This window comes from Rhincodon typus, chromosome 4, assembly GCF_021869965.1.
Source record: "Rhincodon typus isolate 14 chromosome 4, sRhiTyp1.1, whole genome shotgun sequence".
NCBI lineage: Eukaryota > Metazoa > Chordata > Chondrichthyes > Orectolobiformes > Rhincodontidae > Rhincodon > Rhincodon typus.
In genome coordinates, this window is record NC_063335.1 from 88,245,934 (window position 1) to 88,273,293 (window position 27,360).

The window sequence follows — 27,360 nt, forward strand, 5'->3', positions numbered from 1 at the left end:
TTAAAGACTGCTTTTACATCCTAGTTCTGATAAGTGCAAACGCTTCAATTCATAGTTTCCTTTGAGTAATTGCAATACTCAAGATATTCAATCACTTTTTTGCAAATCTATAACTGCACTTGTTCCAATGGTTATCCTCTGAATCATAATACAATTAGACTGGCCGATACCCAGCCTGCACTCAGTTATAAGTATAACAGCAGCCTGCGTTAGGGTCACAGATTTAAAGGAAAAAAAAATAATTTGTTTTGCAAATCCTCTCAGTTCCAAAGTCTCAGCGGCGGCTTTAAGCATCCCTACAGATTGTGCCTATTGCTTGAAGGAGTGGAGATATTTTCACAAAAGGATAGCATAGACATCTCGACCTCCTAACCGATTCAACTCTTAAAGCAGTTGCTCATTTTTGTTGCGATTTTGCATTATATTTGAGCTAATGTAGTTAATGTCAATGCTAATTAGCATATTTCCTGAAGGAATAAAACTCCACAAAAGGGAATGTACTCCACATTGCAATACAATTACACGCTCCACCTCAGTTAACAGGATCTAAGTTTAAATTAAAAATGTTTCAGTTGAAATGCTCGCATTGAAGTGCATGTTGGAATATAAGCAGTCATCACTTATTACCTGCTTTGCCTGGTTCAGAAAATACAACAGTAAATTACACTGTTCTATTAAGGACAGTTTTCTGAATGTGTTGCACAAAATGTAATCAGCATTTCGGAAAATATGGCTGTCCAAAAGATGCATACCGGGCATATTTATAAAAACAAGGAGTCCCAAGCAAGCTTAGCATTTGTGATCCAAGAACATATGCTAAGTAAGAGAAACATTACACTCCCCATGAAAAGTCTTACGGGCTAAAGCTCATGATTATTCTTTTGTCAAAATGATCTACCGTACAAAACTTCAATTTTCTTTTCCTCTCACTATACTCAGCCAATTGCAATTCCTTTCCTTCTCTGATTGGAAAGGAAAACACTACCCTGGTTGCGTTTTTGATCCCACTTTGTGCGACGATAGAGCTGCAAATACCAGCACAAATGGAATTACACATCTGAAATTTGGTATGACAAACTATAATTATAGTTCGGAGAGGCTTTCATTGTTAAAATAAATACAAAATGCCGTTACCATTGTCTGAAGTGGAACAATAATGCAACGGCATATTGTTATTTAGACTGTTGAGATGTTCATCTGTCTAAATGCCAACTGGCCTGTGCACTTAGGTGATGTGAGAATTTCACTCTCAAGAGGCAGCAACATCTTGTGCATGACCCCTCAAGATTTAAGTTTAAACAATTAGAGACCACTGAATGCTCACAAGAATGCTCATTAGCCCAATTTATATACATTTGAACCCTCTGGATTCATATGACACTATGGTTAGAGCGCCACTGAAATCACTCATCATCTTTGGTGCATTTTCTCATCATTGTTAGCTGAATGCTTTACAGTGAAGCTTGTTTCATTTATATGGTGCTGTGAACATTCAAAAAATAAATGCCAAGAGCTTCAAAGATGTAATCAATAAAAATGGAAACCAAGTATAAGATGGCAATATTAGGAGAGTTTGGCCACAAGTTTGATCAGGTATGTAGATTTCAAGGACGCTTATAAAAAAGATGAAGGTGGTGTTGGAAAAATTTCAGGAGAACATTTAGCACATTTGGCCCAGGCAGCTGGACTCAACCTCGAGAACTGGGGTGAAGAAAACAGAGAAAGGATATTCAAGATCAGGGGAATGGAGTCTTGGAGCTCTCATTTACAGATTTAGGAAGGGAAGAATTGAGCTCAAAGGTTCACTACCAATGTAGGTCAGTAAGTAAAAGAACAACATGTAAACAGTAAAAGTTAGGATAAACCTAAGGTTTGGATGAGCAGTCTATAAGATCTATAAATTAGAAGCTGGACAAGACAGCACGGGAACAGTCAAATTTGGAGGTGATAAAGACATGGATGAGCTATGATAGGCTGTTGCATTTTGACAGTTTGGATTTTAAAAGAGATATAGGAGTGTTGGTGGTTTTGTCAGGGTTCGTAGGGGGAAAAAGAACTAGGGCAGAAAGCCTTTCTGGAATAGTGAACTAATCCACCAGGGAATCCCTGGAACATTATTGGAGAATGATTTATACTGCAGTGATTTATGACAGATGAAGTAAACACTGAAGGAAATTAGATGGTTCCCTAAACCAAAAATCAAATTAACAGACAAAGTTTTGAGAACAGTTCAGGAGACCGGAGTTCCAAGCAAGCATAGGTGCTCAGAGAGATTTTCTTAGAGCAGTTAAAGGAATAAGTTAACTCAGAAAATTTAGTATGTGCAACTTCTAGACCAGTAACATTCAATTAGAAAGCTACAGGTTATTAGGAAAGAAAATCTAAACTCTTGGTATTAAGCATACCAACAGAAGACTCCATAGTTCAGAGGGTAGAAATTGTTAAGTCAAACTTAAAGATTTGATAGATGGAGGTACAATTTCTCTGTATTTTATTTTTTGTAGTAAAGCACCAAGGTTCTTGTGCGACAGTGATTGGTGTCAAGTTTCTTTAATATTGTGAAGCAGTGCTCATCTAGGCCGAAGGCGAGTATTCCACCTCACTCCTGATTTATATGTTCTAAATGATGGGCAGAGTATGGCAAGCAAGCCGCCTCCAGATTCCCTAAATCATTCAAGATAAAGCAACCCACTTGGCCAGCATCCCCATTCAGCATCTTACACACTGGCAATGTGCACTGTCTACAAGATGTATTGTAACAAATCACCAAGACTCCTTCATCCGTGCCTTGCAAATGCACCATTTCTATCACCGAGAAAGGACAAAGGCAGCAGAAGTACGGGAACTCCACCAACCTAAAGTTCCCCTTCAATCAACTCAATATCTTAATTTGCAACTTTATCATAATTGTTTTACTGTTACTGGGTCAAAATCTTATAATTTCCTTCCTAACAGCACTGTGGGCACACTGATAGCCCATGGACTGTAGCAGCTTAATAAAACAGCTTGCTGTCACCATTTAAAGATTGATGAAGGACAGGCAATAAAATAGTGGCCTCAGCAGCAATGCACTCATGTCACAAGTAAATGAGAAATGAACAAATTAAGCAGACGGTAAAGTTAAACAGCAATGGCTACTGTGGCATAAAGAGGCAATTAATAAAGTTTCTGGAAAAAAAAGGTGGACAGGATTACTTTTCAATATGTTGCCCAAATTGCTTTTCCTTAGTCAGATATGTTTTTTGATGAACTGCACAAACTACTTGCGAACATTTGGAATGTTGGAGTGTAGTAGAAAAGACCTTACTGCTTCTCTCTCTCTGTCCATAATAGTTTCCAATTCTTCAAAGTGACGCAGTTTTATTTCCAGCTTCTTCATTTGAGTTTCCACCAGAAGAGCAACAAGTGACTTGATCTTCCTCTCCTCCACCGCTGCAAGGTGCTGAAGTAAATAGAGTAAGAGGTGATTCAAGAACAAATTCCATTGTGGAACAGTCCAGCAAAAAATAATTAATAAAACTTGTCTTCTGGCAAAGATTAGGTTTAAAAATGGAATAGAAAATGACAGAAAACCTGGAACCAAAAATATTGAAAACGATACAAAACATCTGCAGTCAACTTAAGTGTCAGGCAAGAGCCTTTCATGGTTATTTTCCATAGTCTATTGGATTTCACTGTTTGCGAGCAATGACAAGTCTTCTACAATTTGTCAGAACAGATCATTCACAAATTCATTATCCAGTTTCACTTCAACTACCCGACTAAAATACCCTGCCTCAGCCTGTAGCCACTCTAACAAAGAGATCTGCTATCTAGTATGTTATGCTCTTTCTGCTCTCTTTCAAAGGCTAGGATATTGGATTCCCTCCCAAGTAACATATCCACAAAAGGGGTGCAGGTAGAGAAAACTATTGTCCATCTGTTACTTAGGAGTCCACGTGGCTAGTTGTGCACACCAGCAGCCCAGGGATCTCACCTTAGACATGCAAAACTAAGCAAGGAGCCCATTAGCTTCACTAATGTGACTGGGTGTCATCCATAGACATTCACTAAGAGACTAACAATTTAGTAGGACAATGGATCAGAAGACAGACATCAATGGCATGCAAGACACGTATAAATCATGGTATTCACTGAGACAACTAAGTTGCCTGTGAGCAGTCCGAAACCTTATGCGGTACAAGTCCCATTGTCAGGAAGTCAATTACAATGCTGACTTTTCACAACTACTCTAACTCTATGATGTTGACTTGAACAATCATAATGAATTTGATTACAACATATAAATGAGCAAATTGTGCATAGAGCTCGTTGGTCTGGGAAATAAAAACTGTATCAATAGGTTCAAATCAACACAAAATTTTTCACGGTATTACAACAGGCACTGTTTAAGCTTCAACCGAAGAACAGAGGTCCCATTTGCTTTTTAGGTGTAGTTAAAGATCTCACAATGGCACCTGAACGTCTCTCCTGGGCCAACATTTTACCTTAATACCATCAATTCTGGTCAATCATCCAACAGCTGTTAAGCAACGATAAGAAAGGGTTTTAGTAATACGATTTCCATTTGCTCATCAAAAGGAAGCAGGGTTGGTGAATGAAGAATGCAGACTTGCTTCCAGTCAATGACATGGAACGAAATATTCATGCCCACTAATTGAGGGAGTTTGAGAGACCTGATGTATTGAAAGTAAATAAACTTAAGTTGCATGTTTTGTTGATGTTTGCATTGTTTCTTTTCTAACACAGAGACTGGTAATTGTAATTTCTTCCTGGATTTCAATTTCTTTTGTGCAGAGGTTATTAAGGCAAGCAGATGCTAACCCCAACAGCAGAAATTAGAACTCCAGTAATGGAGAAAGAGAAATTCATTGATTCAAGTGTTATGGTATAAACTACCAGTTAAGCCGAGTAAGTGCATTTTTTATCTATAATTATACACTGCATTGTCAGCTTTGCACTGATGCTGGAACTTATTTCAGAGTCAAAGCATGATGGCACCATATCCATTGGGATATAATCAAAGCTCACATATCAACGTGGTACGATGGGAGTCCTACAATTTCAGAGGTATATCTTTTGGATAGAATGATCAACTTGAGTTTTGACTACCTGCTTGGGTGGATGCATTACAATATTCAAAGTAGCACAAGGAAATTTCTTAAAATGCTGCTAACACTGAGGTGCTGCTGCTTGTGCAAATAATGAGACGATCTATTGATTCAACTTTATAAAACAGCTTTTTGGCTTAGTAATACGATTTCCATTTGCTCATCAAAAGGAAGCAGGGTTGGTGAATGAAGAATGCAGACTTGCTTCCAGTCAATGACATGGAACGAAATATTCATGCCCACTAATTGAGGGAGTTTGAGAGACCTGATGTATTGAAAGTAAATAAAACAGGAATCAAGCTGATGGCTGGAATAAAGTTAGTTACAATCATGAAAGGAGAGTTCAAGTTGTGGCCTGTCAGATTGTGAATCAGAACGCAAATCCTTTGGTAAAAATTCTTTTATCCTTCAAGGAAATGACATGAGGAACGAAACAGCACCATCCATGATACTTGCTGAGCATATTGTGAGAGAAAGGACTCCATCTTGGAGGGAGTTTTCCATAACTTCAATTTTACTAGGGCTTTTTTTATGTTGTACTCAAGTGAAATGCTACCTCAATATCAACCATTATTTGTCATTTAACTCGCTGCTGTTTGTGTGACCTTGCAGCTAACTGTGCTGCTGCATATACAGATTATATTTCTGAAGTACATTGATTGAAGCATTTGGAAAATATCCCTAGGGCATGAAAAACACTATAAAATGTAAGTCTGAACAAAAACTTTACAGCAGAAGATGAAACTTACCTTTGCCTTTGTAGCAGCTGAAGCCAGTGCTGCTGCAGCAGCAGTGACTATGTTCCCTTCACCAATGTGTTGCTCTAGTTTCTTCTTCCCAACATCTAATTCTTTGTCTTTGGCAGTGACATCAATGTTTTCCTTGTTCTCCTCTTTGTCTTTTTCATCTGCTACAACTATCAGATAAGAGACAAAGTAAATTTAGGAAAGCACAGAAATTTAAACATAGCTCCATAAATAACCAATATTGTTAGTTTTATGTACATTTATTTCTGAAAAGCATAAATGTATCAATCCATTTGGCTTTCAAAATCAGTGCTTGATCTTTCATATAAAATATACCATAGAGATGCATGCTTCTTTTTTGACAGATGCTTAAAAACTAGTTGAAATCCTGTGAGTTCTCCAGAAGCACAGCTAGTGCAAAGGTGTCTCATTAGTAATTAGACATAGAGCCTGGCAGATGGCAGGGACTCACCCACATAGAAAAAGGCAAGAGTGACACTGTACCATGGATACTTTACTTTCAATGCACCAAAACATCCAACCTCAGTTCATAACAATCTGTACTGATGACCCCTCACCTTCCAAACAGTGAACTTAGGGAATGAGACTGTCACAGGTGCACTGTGGAACTTAAAAGCACATGCATTTTTACTTGTTGTAGTTTTATCCTGATCTCCAATAATTCCCTACATCTGCCGAGTGAATCTTGATCTAAACATACATTGTGACAAGACATGGGCACACAGATACAAAATGACTAAAGACAAATTCAGACCTAATGTCAGGAAATTTTTCAGAAGATACAACATGGAAACAGGATGCTGTTCACAACCATTAATTATGTTCAGTCTCCACGAACAACAGTTCTCATCCTATTTAGCCATGGTAAGGTAAATGAAGGCCCATGGGAATGGGGTGGGGGTGCTAGATTTTTGTGGGATGGTCTTCAGAGGCTTAGTGCAGACTCGATTGGTTGAATGGCTTCTTTCTGCACTGTAGGGATTCTATGAAATAGTACTTACACTAACCTTTCTCAGTTTTAAATTCTTCAAACTATTGATTGATTGATTTTATTGTCACGTATACTGAAATACAGTGAAAAGCTTTGTTTAGAGCAGTACAGGCAGATCACAGCAAGCAAAGGATATACAAATCAAAAAGACTTAGAGGCATACAAGTTACATTGCAGGTTACATTATTTGAGGGTAGAGAATACATTCAACAGTCTGATAATGGTGGAAAGAAAACATTCCTGAATCTGCTTGTGCATGTGTTCAGGCTTCTGTATCTTCTGCCTGATGGAAGAGGTTGTAGGAGGTTATTGCTAGAGTGCGATGGGTATTTGATGACGTTGGCTGCTTTTCTGCAGCAGCAAGCCGTGGAAATAGAGTCCATGGATGAAAGATTGGCTTCCGTAATGGTCTGTGCTGTGCACACCACGTTCTGTAGTTTCTTACTGTCCTGGACAGAGCAGTTGCCATACCAGGCTGTTATGCACCCGAACAGTACGCTTTCAACAGTTCGTCTCAAAGTTGTTGAGGGACCTTATGAACATGGCAAATTTCCTGAGCCACCTGAGGAAGAAGAGGCATCGCTGTGCCTGCTTGACAGTCGCATTTACGTGGGAAGTCCAGGACACGTCATTGGTCATCGTCACTCTGATGAACTTGATACTCTTCAACCTCTCAACCTCAGTTTCATTGATGTAGATGGGGCCATATTCTCCTCCTTTCTTCCTGGATTCAATGATCAGTTCTTTAGTTTTGCAGATGTTGAGGGACAAGTTGTTTTCATTGCACCACATTACCAAGACCTCTATCTCCCTTCTGTATTTTGATTGTCATTGCTAGATATCCATCCCACTACGGCGGTGTCGTCAGCGAGCTTGCAGATAGCGTTTGTTCAGAATTTGACAACACAGTCATAGGTGTACAGGGAGTACAGTAGAGGGGTGAAGAAGCATCCTTGGGGGCTCCAGTGTGGAGTGTTATTGTGGCGGAGGTGCAGTTACCTGTCCTCACTGCTTGCAGAGGGCAGAGCCGGGACCAAGGTCACACACATCACCTCAATATCTCTATACTACTTTCTAATTTTTAAAAGAATCCACTGTTTTCATATTTCCTTCTGTCAGGCAATCTCTCAATGATGTAATGGACCAGACGTGATGCCTCCAAATATATTAGGGTAACCTAGACCCTAACATTATCTTATTTATGACTGGTCAAACTAATCAACGTTAAGCCAAACAATTTATTTAAACACTGTAGTTAAAATACAAACAAAAGAAAGATGAATTTAGAGTAACTTAACAGAATAATTGATACATTGACTATAACTAATTATTGGAATCTTTTCTGGGGTAGAAGTAACCTGCATAAGAATGATGGATTGCACTTGAATTGGAAGGGGACCAATACTCTGGCAGGGAGATTGGCGAGAGCTGCTCAGGAGGATTTAAACTTGTAAGGGGTAGGTGGGACGGGGGGCGGGGGAACGAGGGGGTGGTGGTAGTGGTTTAGTGAAGAGACAGATCAGTCCGAGTCCGGTGAGGTTGGGAAAAGGTACAAGTCAAACAGTCAGGGTAGGCAGAAACAAAAGCAGAGAATAAGGTAGGACTGACAAAATAAACTACATTTATTTAAATGCAAAAGGCCTAATAGGTAAGGCAGATGAAATCAGGGCATAGTTAGGAACATGGGACTGGGATATCATAGCAATTACAGAGTTGTGGCTCAGGGATGGACAGAATTGGAAGCTTAACATTCCAGGGTAGAGATGATATAGCAAGGATAGAAAAGGGGGCAAGAGAAGAGGGGGAGTGGTGTTTTTAATTTGGGATAACGCTATGGTTGTACTTCAGGAGGATATTCCTGGGAATACATCCAGGGAAGTTATTTGGGTGGAACTGAGAAATAAGAAAGGGACATTTTTTGTACCCTATTGGGATTGTACCGTAGAACCCCCCTCAATAGTCAGTGGGAAACTGAGAAGCAAATTTGTAACAAGATCTCAGTTATCTGTAAGAATACTCGGGTGGTTATAGTGGGAGATTTTAACTTTCCAAACAGAGACTGCTGTAATGTTAAGGGCTTGGATGGACAGAAATGTGTTAAGCGTGTAAAGAAAATTTTCTGATTCAGCATGTGGATAAATCTACTAGACAAGGCGGAAAAATTGACCTACTCAATTTCTGAGGAAGAGTCACCAGGCCCAAAACGTTAACTCTGACTTTTTTCTTCACAGATGCTGCCAGACCTGCTGAGCTTTTCCAGCAACTTCTGATTTGTTTGCAATCCATATGGACTTCAGCAAGGCATTCAACAAGGTTCCTCATGGTAGGCTGATTAGTAAGGTTAGATCACACAGAATACAGGGAGAACTACCCATTTGGATACAGAACTGGCTCGAAGTAGAAGACAGTATGGTGGTGGACAATTCCTTTTCAGACTAGATGCCTGTGGCCAACGGTGTGCCACAAGGATCTGTGCTGGGTCCACTGTTTTTCTTCATTTATATAAATGATTTGGATGTGAACATAGGAAGAATGGTTAGTAACTGTGCAGACAACACCACACTTGTGCAGAAGGTTACCTTAGAGTACAATGGAATCTGAATCAGATGGGCCAATGGGCCGAGGAGTGGTAGACGGAGCTTAATTTAAATAAATGTGAGGGGCTGCATTTTGAAACGGCAAATCAGGACAGGATTTATACACTTAATGGGAAGGTCGTGAAGTGTGTTGCTGAACAAAGAGACTTTGGAGTGCAAGTTCATAGTTCCTTGAAAATGGAGTCACAGGTAGATAGGATAGTGAAAGTGGCATTTGGTATGCTTACCTTTATTGGTCAGTGCATTGAGTATAGGAGCTGGGAGGTCATGTTGCGGCTATACAGGACATTGGTCAAACCACTTTTGGAGTACTGCGTGAAATTCTGGTCTCCCTGCAATGGCAAGGATGATGTGAAACTGCAAAGGGTTCAGAAAAGATTTACAAGGATGTTGCCAAGGTTGGAGGGTTTGAGCTACAGGGAGAGGATGAATAGGCCGAGCCTATTTTCCTGGAAGCATCGGAGGCTGAGGAGTGACCATATAGAGGTTTATAAAATCATGATAGGCATGGATCAGGCAAATCAATAAGGTCATTTCCCCAGGGTGGGGGAGCCCAAAATGAGATGGCATAGGTTTAAGGCGAGAGGAGAAAGATTTAAATGGGACCCAAGGGGCAACTTTTACATGCAGAAAGTGGTGCCTGTATGGAATGAGCTACCAGAGGAAGTAGTGGAGGCTGGTACAATTACAACATTTAAAAAGCATCTGGATGGGTATATGAATAGGAAGGGTTTAGAGGGATAGGGGCCAAATGCTGGCAACTGGGATTAGATTTATTTAGAATATCTGGTCGAATTGGACTGAAGGTCTGTTTCCACGCTGTACAGCTCTATGTCTCTATAACTGCCCCAATATAGTAACATCCCATAAACAGACTCCTTGGCAAAAAGGAAAATTCAGAAAGAGGTTCTCACATTCAGTTCTCCAATCCAGGAGGAAATAACATCAAGAGACAATTCAGAGAGAGCAGCAACCAGGAGGCATGTACTGAAGCTTCCAACTCGATTGATATCACAATAGCTTCTGTTTAAAGTTAAACCTAAAAAGTACCTAGAAATCCTGATCAGAGAGACTTGGCCACACCCATTCAGGCTGTTCAAAAAAAAAATCCAAGGTATCCCAAGCCATTTACTCTAGTGATTCTGGGAGGTTGCTCAGCACCTCTGCCTCACAATCTCACTTCAAAAATAAAAACAGGACAAAATAATTTCGTAAAGTCACAGCATTGTCACAATAAATCTGTGCTGCATCCTCCACGTTGGTACTTAACCACCAATCAAACGGAGTCTAAACGTCTTTATTCACTCACTTGTGCAACATAGGCATTGGTGGCTGGGCCACTATTTGTTGCCCATATTAAGTTTCTCCAGAAAGTGGTGTTGTATTGCCTTTTTGAACCACCAAAGGTCACATACTATAGGTGGACCCACTTCCTTGCAGAGAAGGCATTTCCAGGATTTTGACCCTGCGGCAATGAAGCAATAGTGCTATATTCCCAAATCAGGATAGCGAGTGGCTTGGAAGAGAACTTGCAAGCAGCAACGTTTGCATGTATCTGCTACATACAATACTCCAAACATACTAATGAAATCTTGGCAAGATAATCCACTATCCGCTCTCATTGCTTCTTGCTAATTTGTAATACAGTTTTTCACACATACTGTATTTTCACACATTTCAATTTTCTCCGTTAGACTCTTGCACAGTATTTTGATGATTTTCCTAAGTCATCTCAACTTTAGAGTATCGTGGAATGCCACAGAATTTAGACCGTCTAATGTGATGAACGAACTTGCGCAGATTCTTGGGTACAACTACAAATTCAATTAATCCCACTCCTCAGCCTTTTCAGCATATGCTCTGACATAATTTTCCCTTGAAGTATTTACCTATTCTCTTGCATATTACTCTTTATTCTTCTTCCTCTGCCTTTTAATATCAAAGAGTACAACAACTTGCCATGTAAATGAAAACGTTTCCTCATGCTGTTCCTGGCTCTTTTCCTGGCAGCATACATTTTTCCTTCTCCACTGGACAGAATTTCTCCTTATTCACTATCAAAACTGCATCATTAGTCTGAACATATCAACAAATCAAAAAAAAAGACTGTCAGAACTCTAAGAACAACAAATTTGGCTGGTCTAGTCGTTCTGTGAAATTTGAAACCCTCATCCTGTGGACAGGTCAATAAATTACCACTACATTTCCCCCATAATCCAGTGCCTCCAAATAAACCAACATTTTCGAAACCTGTTGCATTTACTTCCTGACCGCAAACAAAAGGTTAAGTTTAAAATAATTGAGAAAGCACAGTTCCGAGTGAGACTTTTGAAAGATTTTACAATCCATACTCAGACCTAGGTAACAAGATTCAGGCAGTTAGATCATTATTGTCACGTTACTCTTCTGCCAAAACAGTAATGGCATAAAAGGAATCCATAGCAAGCCAGGTCACAAAATCATAAGCTATACATTAGGTGGTCAGTTTGGAAGATGTTGTGATAGCAATTTAAGTGAATGATTCTGATCTCCCTTTAACTGCAATTTCTCTGCAATGGTTACACCCATTAACCTGAATTTGTGTAGTTAATTTATCTATTTTGTTCTGAATACTACACACATTCAAATAAAGAGCCATTAATTTTGCCTTTTTACTATTTTTCTCCATTTTTACCCAATTTAATGCTTTTTCAAAAATGCTTATATGTTCTGCCCTTTCTTATCCCACACGGCATGTCATTATCCAAATAGCCTCGCTGTAATGTTGCCATAGCCTCTGCTTTCTAAGCATAAGTTCCACTTCTCCCAAAATGCTCTCCAATTAATTTAAAGCCCTTTCTCCAGCCTTATTTTTCAATCTGTCAGCACACTGGCTGCAGCACAGTTCAACTGTAACCCAGCCCACCACAACACTCTGCTTCTACCCAGTACAAGTGCCAGTGCCCCATGAACCGAAAGCCATTCCACTCACCCCAATCTTGATGCTCTGCTCGTTTGCCCGTGACTCAGATATAATTCAGAGATTATTACCTTGGAGGCTCTGCTTTTTAATGCAGCTCTTAACTGCTCAAAGCCTTTCAATGAAACCTCATTTTTAGTCTTACCAATGTCATTGGTACCAACATGGATGATGACCACTGAATCCCTCTCCAAGTTCCCCTTTAGCCCCGAGATGTCATTAACCCTGACAGTAGGCAGACAACACAGCCTATGGGGCTCCTGTTCACAGATATAGAAATCAGCACCCATCCTCTACCAAAACTACATTCCTTCTTCTGTCCCCCACTTGAATGGCTTCCTGTACCATAGTGCTATGGTCAGTTTGCTCATCCTTCCTGCAGTCGCCATTCTCATCTACACAGCTTGCTAGAATCTTGTAACTGCTGGACAATCGCAGAGGCCGAGGCTCCTCAATTTTAAACCCTTAACTCATACCTGCTTCATCTGTGGTCATACTCTATGGTGCCCGATTAGAAATTCTGAATTACCTAATTTGAAAAGTGTGACCACCCTTCAGAGAAAAAAGTGTCCAATTCAACATCTCCTTGGTGAAGATTCTCCACGCCCAGAATCAACCTAGTAAACCACTTCTGCTTCTCCAATGCTAATACATCCTTCCTTAGACAAGGGGACCAAAACTGTTCTCTGTATCCTAGGTGGGATACAATTGTCTTGTATAGCTTTACCAAGACTTCCCTATTTTTATGCTGCACTCTTCCAAATCAAGACCAACATTCCATTTGCTGTCCAGTTACCTGAACTTGAATGCTAGCTCTTTATGACTTATGCATGATGACTCAAATCCCTGTGCTGCAATTTTTCTCAATTTAAACAATATTCAGCTCCATTATTCTTTCTAAGTGCATAACCTCATATTTTCCCACATTATATTCCATCTGCAAGGCTTTTGCCAAGTTGTTTAAACTCTCTCCAGCCCCTTGTAGACACTGTCATTCTCACCATTTGCCCTCTCACCCACTTTTGTGCCCTCTACAAACCTAGTTGTTGTGCATTCATTTTTCTCATCCAAGTCATTAATATTATTGTAAATGACTGCGGGCCCAGCACTGAACCCTGTGGCACTCCACTAGTCACAGGTTGCCATTCTGAAAACGTCCCCTTATTTGAACTTCTGTCTTATATTATTTAACCAACTCTCTATCCAAGCTAAAATATTACCCCAACACTAGGTACTCTTAGCTCATTGAAAAGGCATCAGATACAAAGCTACTTTTTGAAATACATGTATTTATTCTTTAAGGTTTTTACGAAGATTTGTAGCTCCGGTTGTGGATGAGGTTGTTGGCTTGCTCGCCGAGCTTGGCTGGTTACAGTACAGACACTTCACCACCATGCTAGGTAACATCATCAGTCGTAGTGTGGCTGTGGGCTCGTGTGCTACCATGAATCCTAGTGGTCATAGGAGTTTCGTTGTCAGTTCTGATATGTTCTTGATATGGGGCAGGGTGGCCAGTGTATTGGGGCGTACTGTGTCCTCAGCGTTGTCTACGCGACCATCCTAGCTCAACAAAACCACAGACACGCACGGGAATTCCTAGAAATAGTAAGAACTGCCGATGCTGGAGTCCAAGATAGCACAGTGTGGAGTTGGAGGTACACAGCAGGCCAGGCAGCATCAGAGGAACAAGAAAGCTGACGTTTTGGGTCAGGACCCTTCTTCAGAAATGGTGGTGGGGGGAGGGGGGGGGAGGGGGCTCTGAAATAAATAGAGAGGAGGGGGGGGGCGGGGAAGGTAGGTGGCATGGTGATAGATGAATGCAGGTAGGCAGTGGTGGGGATTGGTCAGTGAGGTGGGAGGAGCGGATAGGTGGGAGAGAAGATGGATAGGTCAAGAAGGCGGGGATGACAGGGAGGGTTGGTCATGGGATGAGGCCGGGGGTGGGGAGATTTTGAAGCTATAGCTTCTCTCCCACCTATCCGCTCCTCCCACCTCACTGACCAACCCCGACCACTGCCTACCTGCACTCATCTATCACCATCCCATCTACATTCCTCAGCTCCACCCCTCCTCTCTCTCCTTATTTCAGAGCCCACTCCCCCCTCCCCCATTTCTGAAGAAGGGTCCCGACCTGAAACGTCAGCTTTCCTGCTCCTCTGATGCTGCCTGGCCTGCGGAATTCCTACAGGCCTGGTTTTCAACCCATAATACAATCAATCTACAAACATGTAGAATTAGACCCCATATACAAACCCAGGCAGAACAGAACTGGAAATGACACAACCCAACTTAACAGACCGGATCATATAAATACCAAGCACAGTAGAACAACATCGCTTCATTGGAGGCCGCATTGATGACTTTACCTACCACGGTGACAAAACATCTGCATGATAACTAGCCAGCTTGGTGAGCAAGTCAACAACGACATATTTATTCCAATCATTTCTCACCTACTCTCATAGGCCTTGTTGGAGATGGTCCCTGTATGGCACTTGCAGCACAAGTTATTTGCCACTAGTCAGTTCAAGCCTGGATATTGTCCAGGTCTTGCCACATTTGTGCTTGGACTGCTTCAGCATCTGAGAAGTAGTGAAACATGCTGAATGTTGAGTAATCATCAGCCGACAGCCCCACATCTGACTTATGACTGAAGGATTGTTCCTCGATTATTAGCTTTGAGGACCTATTTTTTCATTTATTTCCTAGCTCTTTGTATTCTACTTGTAGAACTTCATCTGTTTTCACCCATGTCATTGGGACTGATATATACCATGATCTCTGGCTGCTCACCCAACCCCTTCAGAATATCTGGCAGCCACTTACAGACATTCTTGACCCCAGCACCAGAGACGCAAAGTACCAATGCTGGTGCCCAGTTTGCAGGTGCAGAAGCGCCATCTTTTTATGACTGAATCCCCAATCACTATTGCTCTCTCACTCATTTGCTCCAGCCACCACCTGCCCAGCCAAACAAAAAGCCCTGTCAGACCATGCAGCTGAACCACTTGTGGTGCCATGGACATGGCTCTTGTTGCATTTTATTGAAGAATCATCTCACCCAGCAGGATCCGAAACAGAAAATCTCAGAAAGAGATGGGCCCAGAGGACTCCTGTATTACCTGCCAAGTGCTTTTACTGCCTGGTGTCATCCATTAGCTTTCTGCCTCTGTACTCTTTACCTCAGTACATACTGTAAATGAAAATCCCAGCCTTGCAGATTCTCCAGTGACTTCAACTGCCGCTCCATATCCAAAACAGATTTCAAGTAGCTAAAACTGGAGAAACTTCCTGCACTCTGGACACTGGAAATTTCTGTGACTTGCAAATACTGTAAATTTCAAGCCTCCAGTTGTTTCCTCCATCTGTAAATGTAACAAAAAACTCTCCTTTTCTAACATGCAACTGCCAGTTGGAGTCCTAACAATGATGCAAAACTATTGAAGAAGAAATTGAAGCATCAGCTAAACCAGATGCACAAAAAAAAAGGATGGATTGACAAATTTCCCTAACCACTACCTGCAGTTTGAAATGTGGCCATAGCAAGTGCAGAGTAATCACAAGGCAGCATGCCCACTTGTCTGTTGAAATTGCATTTGACCAAATAAACCTGTGTAGAAATGGCAATCAATCATTCTTGAAAGAATTTCTTTAATGAACACATGCATTATTCAGTACTGCTACTGGAACAAAACAAAATGAACTTATTCAGAAAATGCCTCTGCAACAGGGCCTCACTTCACAACCTCATTCTGTCTCACCCCACATAAAGCTTTCATTAAACATTTAACATGAATTTGAATGGAGCAAGACGACGGCTTTCAAGATTGCAGCCTGCAGAGTGAAGTAGAAACAAACTGAATTCCTGCCATTTAAGAAAAAAAAACACCATTCCATATGTTAACTGGGCTCATCAAGAGCTCAGCAAAGCTGGCTATCAAGATCTGAAAGTCCAAACTAGCCCATGAATGTTACAGGATACACCAGACATTAGAATTGACTATTAAAGCAATTTAACACTCCACACTCTATAATAAACATGACCTAAATTTGCCTCCTCACTAATTGTCTTCCTTCCACACCTTCTGATCAGACTGACTCTTCAGAATGTGGTAGTACAGTGAATATGCTACTGAACTAGCACCACAGATATTTTGCATTCCAATTCCATTACAGTAAATGAGGAAACTAAATTCATCAAATAGGGTTAATTTTATGATACACAAACAGGAGGCTGGAAGAACACAGCGAGCCAGGCAGCATCTGGAGGAAAGGAACAGTTAACGTTTCGCGTATAACCCTCTTTCTGAACTGGCAAAATCCAGAAGGGCTACACCCGAAACACCGACTGCTCCTTTCCTCCAGATGCTGCTTGGCTTAGTGGTTCTTCCAGCCTCCTGCTTGTCGTCCTTGGATTCCAGCATCTGCAGTTTTTTAAATCTCTAATCAAGGTTAATTTTATGCTCCCGTTTTAAAATAGGTTAAAAGCTGGAACCAGAGAAACAAGCATGAAAAGCTGTTGGATTTTAAAACCCAACCTGTTCACCTCCTTCTGGTAAACAAATTTGGCAGCCCCATCCAGGATGCAACTTCAGAATTGAACTAAATGATCTTTACAACTTTTAGGAGGTGGCCCATAATTAATAATATAAATGTTGAGCACCGCCTTTGCAGGGCAGTTCGTAATGGTCAAAAATGCAACCTTGATGGAATAATCCACAAAGAACAACCACGTTTTGTTGAGTGTTTTGAAACTGTCTAAATTACAAATATGGAACTAGCATCAATTGTCATAAATGGAGATTCACAATCAAGTTGAATCTCAATAAATATTTGCACACACATCTGTCATTCAACTTTCCTTGACCTGTATGGCCTATTCCTACTTAGAAATAGCTCAAGAACTGATATTTCCTGCAACAGTGTCACATTTGTTTCATTCCCATTCTGTACTGCACAAGAGAAAAGCTGCATACTTAACACTGCTGGAATATCTTGCAACATTGCACAGAGTTTGACTGAACTGTTATCACTTAGATTGAAAGTGGCTTCACATGGAACATACGCTCAGATAAAATCTGACCAGCAGTTATGAGAACACAAGCTGCTGGTGACCCAATGCTGCAATGTAATTTTTTCTATTTATTCTTCTATGGGAAGCAGGTGTTGCTGGCAAGGTCAGCATTTGTTGTCCGGACCTAGCTGCTCTTAAATGGATTGCTCTCTCGGTCATTACAGAGGATGATGAAGAGTCAACTCAAATTGCTACGGGTTTGGCATTACAGGTACGCTACATCAGGCAAGGACAGCAGGCTTCCTTCCCAATTGACATTAGTAAACCAGATATTTGTTTTAAAACAACAATAAAAGAGATTATATGGTTGCTATTAGACCAGTTTTAATTCCAGACATTTTTCTGAAATAAAATTAGACTATTTGCCATGGTAGGATTCAAACCCTAGTCCCCAGAACATTTAACATGGTGGTGTGGATTACCAGTCACAGACAATGCCACAAGTCACAGACAATGCCACAAGCCACTGCCTCCTGAGGCACTACTGTCCCTTTAATGAAATCATGATTTTAACACTTCCGATTCCAGTTTTTTTTTAAATTGGCAGCCATGCAGATCAAACTGCTAAGCTTTGTTAAAATTCAAGTACCAGTTTGCCAGGTTGCACTAAATTAGGAGGAGACTTAAGGACACATTTATCTCTGTCTCTCTTTATTAATTAAAACTAGATGTCTATAAAGTTAAAGACATATCAGTTTGCAATAAAACCTCTCATTTTAAAATTGGGGAAGACCTCATCATTGATTAATCAGTTACAAGAGTCATTTAAGTACAACCGTGAAGAGTTGATACAGGGGTGTAATTTCTCTGACCCAAACTTCTTCTATCAAGAATCAGGTTCAAACTTTGTTTTGCGACATGTGTAAGATAATTTTGACTGTCTAATATTTATAGTTTTTTTTTTTTTTTAAAAAAGAAATGCTTTTGAATAACAAACTTCTGTTTCTATTGTTCATCTTGTGCATTTGTGTAGTTGGTACATATTGCTGCTATTGAGCAACGGTGGTGGAGGGAATAGATGCTTATGGATGTAGTGCCAATTAAGCAGGCTGCATTATGCTGGATGGTGTCAAGCTTCTTGAGTGTTCAGGCTGCACTCATCCAGGCAAGTGGGAAGTATTCTACTACAGTCCTGACTTGTGCTTTGCAGATGGGGGCAGACTTTGGGGAGTAAGAAGGTGAGTTATTGCTGCAGTATTCCTTGCCTCTGACCTTCTCTTGCAGCCACTGTGTTTATCAGCGAACTGAATTGAATTTCTAGACAATGGTAACCCCAAAGATGTTGGTAGTGGGGATTCAGTGATGGTAACACCATTAAATGTCAAATGGTGGCGGTTAGATTGTCTCTTATTGGAGATGATTATTGTCTGGAATTTGTGTGACGCAAATGTTACTTGCCACGCATCAGCCCAAGCCTAGATATTGTCCATATCTTGTTGCATTTGAACACGGACTGGTTCAGTATCTGAGGTGTCAGGAACGAAGCTGAACAATGTGCAATCATCTGCAAACATCCCACTTCTGACTTCATGATGGAGGGAAGGTCATTGTTGAAGCAGCGGAAGATAGTTGGGCCTAGAACACTACCCTAAGAAGCAACTGGAGAGATGCCTTGGAGATGAGACGATGACCTCCAATAACCACAATAGTCTTCCTATGTGCCTTATATGACTCCAATCAACAGAGAGTTTGCTCCTGATACTCATTGATTCCAATTTTGCTAGGAGTCCTTAATACTACACTCGGTCAAATGCAGCCCTGATGTCAAAGGCCGTCAAACTCTCCTCACATCTGGGATTCAGCTCTTTTGTTCATGCTCGAAGCAAGGTTGTAAGGAGGCCAGGAGCTGAGCGGCCCTTGTGGAACTCAAATGGGTGTCACTGAGCGCATTATTCTTGAGCAGCTGCTGCTTGATATTGCAGTTGATGACACCTTCCATCACCTTACCGATAATCGACTGTAGACGGATGGGATGGTAACTGACCGGGTTGGATTTTTCCTGCATTTTGTGTGTGCAGGACATACCTGTTCCACATTGTCACGGAGATCCCAGAGTTGTAACCATACTGGAACAGCTTGGCTAAAGTAGACTCTAGGGTCACCGGACCCGAAATGTTAACTCTGTTTTCTCTCCCACAGATGCTGCCAGACCTGCTGAGCTTTTCCAGCAACTTTGTTTTTATTTCTTGATATCACGTGGAATGAACCGAATTGGCTGAAGACTGGAAATCTGTGATGCTGGGAAGCTGAATACTGGAGGCGGCAAAGAAGATTCATCTACTTCTGGTAGAAGATTGTTGCAAATGCTTCAGCCTTATCTTTTTCACTCATATGTAGGGCTCTTCCATAATTGACGATGGGGCTAATTGTGCAGTATCCTCCTCCAGTGAGTTGTTTAGTTGTCCACCACCATTCACTACTGGATGTGGCAGGATTGCAGAGCTTGGACCTGATCCAAAAAAAAGCCCAAAGAACTGCAGATGCTGGAAATCAGAAACAAAAACAGATTTTGCGCAAGCAGGTCTGACAGCATATGTAGAAAGAAAGCAGAGTTAACATTTCAGTTCCAGTGACCCTTCTTCAAAACACCTCAGATCTGACCTGGTCATGGGGTCGCTTAGCTCTTTCCCTTATTGCTTACGGTGTTTGGCATGCAAGTGGTCTTGTTTGGTAGCTTCACCAGGTTGACACCTCATTTTTAGGTATGCCTGGTGCTGCTCCTGGCTTGCCATCTTGGACTCTCCGTTGAACCAGGGTAGCTCTCCTGGCTTGATGGCAATGGTTGAGTTGGGGATATGCCAGGCTAATAGGTTGCAGATTGTGCTGGTGTACAATTCTGCTGCTGCTGACGGTCCACAAAGCCTCACGGGTACTCAGTTTTGAGTTGCTATATCTGTTTGAAGTTATTTAGCACGTTGACAGTATCACACAACAGGATGGCGGGTATTCTCAGTGTAAAGATAGGATATGGTCTCCACAAGGACTGTGCGGTGGTCACTTTTACCAATACGGTCATAGACAGATGCGTCTGCAGTTGGCAAGTACATTTTCCCTCTGTGTTCGTTCTGTCACCATCTGTCACAGACCCAGACTAGCAGCTACATCTTTTAGCATCTGAGCAGCTTGATGAGTAGAGCTTCTGCGAGCTACTCATCACTTTGGACATTGAAACCCTCCGCCCAGAGGACCTTTAGCACTCTTGCCAAGCTCCATGCTTCCTCTATGTGCTTTTCAACATGGAGGAGTACGTATTCATCAGCTGAGGGAGGACAGGACATGTTAATCAGCAGGAGATTTCCTTGCCCATGTTTAACCAGAGGCCACAAGACTTCATGGGGTCCACAGCTGAAGAATCCCAGGGCAACTCCCTCACAGCTGTATACTACTGTGCCTTTTCACAAACTTTTCACATTTGTCACACTCAGAATCGTGGTGATGTACACCATGGAAAGCAACCCTTCGGTCCAACTCATCTATGCCGACCAGATATCCTAAATTAGTCTAGTCCCATTTGCCAGCGTTTGGTCCATATCCCTCAAAGTCCTTCCTATCCATATGCCTTTTAAATGTTGTAATTATACTGGCCTTCACCACTTCCCTCTGGCAGCTCATTCCACACATGCACCACCCTCTGTGTGAAAAGTTGCCCTTTAGGTTCCTTTTAAATCTTTCCCCTCTCACCTTAAATGTGTGCCCTCTAGTTTTGGACTCCCCCGCACTGGGGAAAAGGCCTTGTTTATTCACCCTATCCATGCCCCTCATGATTTTATGAACCTCTATAAAGGTCACCCCTCAGCCTCCGATGCTCCAGGGAAAATAGGCCCAGCTTATTCAGCCTCTCCCTATAGCTTAAACCCTCCAACTGTGGCAACATCCTTGTAAATCTTTTCTGAACCCTTTCAAGTTTCACAACATCGTTCCCATAGCAGGTAGACCAGATTTGGACACAATATTCCAAAAGTGGCCTAAACAATATCCTGTACAGCCACAAAATGACCTCCCAATTCCTATACTCAATGCACTGACAAATAAAGGCAAGCATACCAAACATCATCTTCACTATCCTATCTACCTCTCATCTTACTTTACAAAACACTTGCAATCAAAAAACAAACAGAAACATTCAATTACTATTTCTGTTTAGCATCCAACTCAAAGTAACTGAATCCACAACAGGCACTTCATCCACTTACTTGGCTTAATGTCAGTACTGGCAGCTTCACTTTCTATGGGTTTCTCTGATGCCAGCTCCTTGGGAGATGGGATTTGCATCTTCTCTGCACTTTCAGAAGTTGCTGGAGTCTCCTCTTTTTCAACCTGGTAAAAGACAAGACGCAATTGAATACACTCAGAAATAGTAAGAACTGCTGATGCTGGAGTCAGACATAACACAGTGTGGAGCTGGAGGAGCACAGCAGGCCCAGCAGCATCAGAGGAACAGGAAAGTTGATGTTTTGGGTCAGGACCCTTTTCCAGAAATGGGGGAGGGGGAAGGGAGCTCAGAAATAAATAGAGAGAGGAGGGATGGGGCTGGGGAAGGTAGGTGGGATGGTGATAGGTAGGTAGGTGCATGCAGGCAGTGGTGGGGATTGGTCAGTGAGGTGGGAGGAGCGGATAGGTGGGAAAGAAGACAGACAGGTTGTGTCAGGTCAAGGAGGCGGGGATGAGAGGGAGGGTTGGTCATGGGATGAAGCCGGGGGTGGGGAGATTTTGAAACTGGTAAAGTCAACGTTGAGACCATTGGGTTGTAGGCTCCCAAGGTGGAAATATGAGGTGCTGCTCCTCCAGTTTCCGGGTGGTGTCATTGTGACAGTGGAGGCTGCCCAGGATAGACATGTCGCCCAAGGGAGTGGGAGGGGGAGCTGAAATGGTTTGTGACTGGAAGGTGTTGTCGTTTGCCACGAACACAGCGCAGGTGCTCTACAAAGTGGTCTCCCAGCCTCCCTTGCTAAGGGGTGTTTTTCTGACTGGAGGTCTGTGACCAATGGTGTTCTGCAAGGATCAGTGCTGGGACCTCTGTCATTTGTTATATTAGTAAACTAAAGGAACCTTAGCAGCACTGAAATACAGAGGGATCTTAGGAGGCAAGTCAACAGCTGAAAGTGGCAACACAGTGAATAAGGTGTAAAGAAGGCTTTATGGCATGCTTACTTTCATCAGACTTTAAAAGTTGGCAAGTCACGTTGCAGTTGCATAAGACTTTAGTCTAGTCACATTTGGAGTATTGTGTGCAGTTATAGATAGGATAGATGTGGAGGCTTTGGAGAGGGTGCAAAAGAGGTTTACTAGAATATTGATTCAGAGATAGTGGGAACTGCCGATGCTGGAGAATCTGAGATAACAAGGTGTAGAGCTGGATGAACACAGCAGGCCAAGCAGCATCAGAGGAGCAGGAAAGCTGATGTTTTGGGTCTGCACCCTTCTTCAGAAATGCAATCTCTACACCTTGTTGTCTCTTTACTAGAATATTGCCCGAATTTGAGTGTGTTAGCTTTAAGGAGCAGTTCGACAAACTTTGATTGTTTCCAGTGCTCTAGCAAAAACATAGACCAATAGAAGCACTTAAAATTGAGCGGCATGGATAAAGATGGATAGTCGGAGTCTTTTTCCCCAGTGTGAAAGTGTCAAATATGAGAGGGCATAGATTTAAAGATAAGAAAGGAAAAGTTCAAAGGAGATATACAAACAAAGCTTATTTTTTTCCTCAGAGGGTGGTAGGTGCCTGGAACACACCATCAGGAAGGTGGGCAGACACGATATCAACATTTGAGGCATTTAGGTATACATACGAACTGGCAGGGAATAGAGGAAAATGGACCATCTGCAGGCAGATGGGATTAGTTTAGAATGGCATCATGGTCCAAAGGACCTGTTCTTGCGTTGTACTGTTTTATGTTGGATTTAGTGGCCTGTTTCTATGTTAGAATTACATGCAAATTACTTTCGGAAACTCATCACGAGATTTTTTTTTCAGCTCAACTAAGCAAATTATTAGCAGGTCTCTGCAGCAGCAAAACCAGACTAAAATTGACAAACCTGACTGGAAGGGTTAAATTGATGAGGCAATTTTCTAAGAGAGAAAATGAAACTTTTCTCTAAAGTGCTCTTTTCGAAATTGGGGAATGCTATCAGTATTTGGAATCACACCAATTGCTGTGTAGAATTTTGAAAAGGTAATATTTATAAATAGAATTTCAAGATGAACTATACATTTACAGAACATTTTAAGGGGAGAGAAAAATTTCTAGATTTAATCGATGGAACAACAAACCTCGACAGCTAAAGAAGCTAGCACCCTTGGGATGACAAAAGCAAACGAGGGACACACAAAACATGACAAGTACAGGAAGCCCAAGTTTGGAAGGTTGCAAGACAAAATGAGTTCAGTTCTGTTCTGAGGAAGGGTCACTTGACCTGATATGTTAACTTTGATTTCTCTCCACTGGTGCTGCCAGACCTGCTGAGTTTTTCCAGCAATTTCTATTTTTGTCTCTGATTCACAGCATCCGCAGTTCTTTCAGTTTTTAAAATGAGTTCAGACATAGGAAGCACAAAATAACAAAAAAAAAAACAGTTTCAAACACAAGGATGAAAATTTTGGGTTCAAGCTCATCTTCACTGCTCCCTTGAACCTGTTCCCTGAAAATCTCTCAAACCTAACTCTCTTCCTAGGCACCATGTTAGCTGATACTGTGAATGACACTCTCTCCAAGTCTTGTCACCATCTCTTAAAACGATAGGTACTCACCACCACTTTCCCCTGGGCAACTAGGTATGAGCAATAAATGCTGACATAGCCAGAGATACCCACAAGCCTTGAAAACTACTATTCCGTTTGCAATTTACCCTTCCTCATGAAATACTTACAAAAAAGTTCTCATCTCTGAAATCCAACTCAATTTTGTTTGGTACTTTATATGTGAAACCCTCTAATCAGATTTCCTCTCCTGCCACAATATCAAACTATTCCTCCTCTTCTTTCTCAACCTCTTTACAGCTTGTGGAATGTTTGACCTCATTATCCTCCTCCTCATTGTTATCCAGCTGGATGGGGCTGCTCTCACCTGATTACATGCTTGCCAATGTAATTAGTCAGAAATTCACTTCCAAAGGTTTTTCATCCTGTTGCCTCATTTTCCCATACTTCAAGCATTCCCTTCAACTTTTATCTACATGCTGTCCCTTGATAACAGCATCAGATAGCAGCATTAATTTCTAAACACTTGTATTCCCTGCACATTTTTGTAGTGCAACGAAGCCTGTCCTACTTACATCTGCACAGAATGAGGCTCAGTACTATACAAATACTGTGGCCATAAGAGTAGGTCAGAGGCCAAGAATTCATCAGTGAGGAACTGTTGGGGAAATGTTTTCAAATGAGACTTCAAACAAAGATTAACTGGTTATGGCTCTGGATGTTATCTCTTGAGCAAAAATGAATTCTTCAATTAGTGTATTTCAACAATAAAATCTCCCCTTCAAGTATTTTTAGATGTAATGAGCACTATTTCACTCACCTTTTCAGGTTCTTGCCCTTCAGATTCCTGAGTTTCCATCTTTTCTTCTTCAACATCCCCTGCAGAAAAGAAAATGAAAACAAGACTGACCATCAATTGCCGCAATTCAAAATATCTCAGTACATAGCTTTGAATAAAAAGTACGCGACAGCCACACTTCATTTATGTTCTGGAAAACCATGTTGAGTAAACTGTCATCTAAATACTGCTCCAATGATCTTGTGTTAATGGCATATTGATACTTGCAATGAAGAAGATAGTAAGCGATTTTATGCTATTGTACCATGCTAGACACCACAATTAATACACAGTAAAAAATCTACAGAGAAAAATGGACAATCAGGAATGTGAAGCCTGGTCGACCCTACTCCATGCAATATCACTGATCATAAAGTCATTAGCTGTTCTGCTTATTAAACCACTAAATCTGACTTTATGATCTATGCAACTAATTTGTTTTTTTTTTATTTTGTTAATACTGTTTATTTTGAATTTGCACCGAGATTTGCCAAGAACTGCTCCTGTCAGCTCACTGATAAGCAAATCCAAAAAGTGAGAACACAATTGCTAGAATCAGTAATTTCAGTTTTATGGAAATTCCAGGGGACATGGATTTAAGCATTTATGACCGAGGAGTTTCCTTCTCATCACATCCTGGGGGTCATCACTGACCAGAAACTCAACTGGATTCACCACATAAACACAGTGGCCACGACAGAAGGTCAGAGGCTAGGAATACTGTGGTGAGTAACACACCTAACCCCCAAAGCCTATCTACTGTCTGCAAGGTACAAGTCAGCAGTGTAATGGAATAATCGCCACTTGCCTGGATGAGTGTAGCCCCAATAACACTCAAGAAGCCTGACACCAAAGACAAAATTGCCCACTTGATGTGGCACCCCATCCGCTTTCTCCCACTGATGCTCTTGAGCAGTGTATACTAACTACAAGACACACTGCAGAAATTGACCAAAGATCCTCAGACAGCACCTTCCAAACCTACAACCACTTCCATCTAGAAGGACAAAGGCAGCAGATATATGGGAACACCATCACCTTCAAGTTCCCCTCCACTCACCATCCTGACTTGGAAATATATTGCCGTACCTTCACTGTTGCTGGCTCACAATCCTGGAATCCTCTCCCTAACGGCATTGTGGGTCAACCCACAGCAGGTGAACTGCAGCAGCTCAAGAAGGCAGCTCACCACCACTTTCTCAAGAGCAACTCGGGACAGACAATAAATGCTGGCCAGCTAGCAACACTCACATCCCACAAATGAATAAATAATTTAAAAAATTCCCACTGGAATCAATCAAACTAGGACATAAATTTTAGGAAATCTTAAAAAAAAACTGCAAAATTTTAAAATGCTGATTTTAAAAATCTCACTTGAAGCAAGATCAGCTCATGAAAGCAGTCAAATACCAGACTGAAATAATGAACACAGCAAGTTTCTAACTACGGCAACAGTTCAAACAGTGACATAAAATTACATTTTCCTTCTACAGGCACATATGCTAAATATTAAAAGGAATTAATTTACTGCAAAATTGACTGTCAGCAGCCGGGCCAGCTTGACTCTGCTGGTTTTACTTGCTGCTGCTTTTTTTAAAACCTGTTTTTTTACGTCACAAGGTTCCAGGTTCGACTCCCTTTAAAAAGGTCCCATTTGTATTCTTGGATGGATTTTTTACAAGACTCATTCGGGGATCGAGGCATCACCATCTGGATCAGCATTTATTGCCCAACACTTGTTGCCCTTTAGAGGGTGGTGACTTTCCTTCTTGAACCACAGCAGTCATGTGTTTTTGGTGGATCACAATTCAATTAGGACAGGGATTCCAAGATTTTGATGCAATGACTCTGCAGGAACAGTAACATATTTCCAAGTCAGGATGGTGTGTGGTTTGGATGGGGACTTGTAAATGATGGTGCTCCCATGCCTTGCCCTTCTAAATGGTGGTATTCAAGGGTTTGGAAGGTGCTGTCTAAGAAACCTTGGTGAATGTCTGCAAATGGCACACACTGCCCTTCAAAATAATGAAATGAGATATCCCGACTGCTCGGGTACTGAGGCAGTCCATGTGCAAGTGCACCAAGAACTGCACAATATTGAGGACAAGTGACGAATAACATTAGCATCACACAAGCAATGCTCCCTCTAAGATGCACAGCTGCTCTGAGGTTGCACATATACTGGTTGGGGTGCCAATGTACTGACTTCTGGTTTTGGAAGCTGATGCTGTGCTTGGAACTTGAAGGTTTGTGCACCGCAAAATTTAAAAAAAAATTACCAGCTGCTGAATTGTTTTTTTTGTAGCCAGACCATTTACATAACTGA

The 27,360-nt window shown here is 41.4% G+C and overlaps 1 protein-coding gene across 3 annotated transcripts in view; it reads right to left on the reverse strand.

The window, feature by feature from the left end:
* The window catches only part of smarcc1a (SWI/SNF related, matrix associated, actin dependent regulator of chromatin, subfamily c, member 1a), a 192,342-nt gene that overhangs the window by 39,783 nt on the left and 125,199 nt on the right, over positions 1-27,360 (reverse strand). For all 3 annotated transcript variants that reach the window (XM_048595545.1, XM_048595544.1, XM_048595546.1), the window contains 4 exons: positions 25,017-25,075; positions 21,693-21,816; positions 5,861-6,027; positions 3,308-3,442 (listed from right to left, as the gene is read on the reverse strand). In XM_048595545.1, the coding sequence (XP_048451502.1) occupies positions 3,308-3,442; positions 5,861-6,027; positions 21,693-21,816; positions 25,017-25,075 (485 nt within the window). The remainder of the gene's footprint in view (positions 1-3,307; positions 3,443-5,860; positions 6,028-21,692; positions 21,817-25,016; positions 25,076-27,360) is intronic.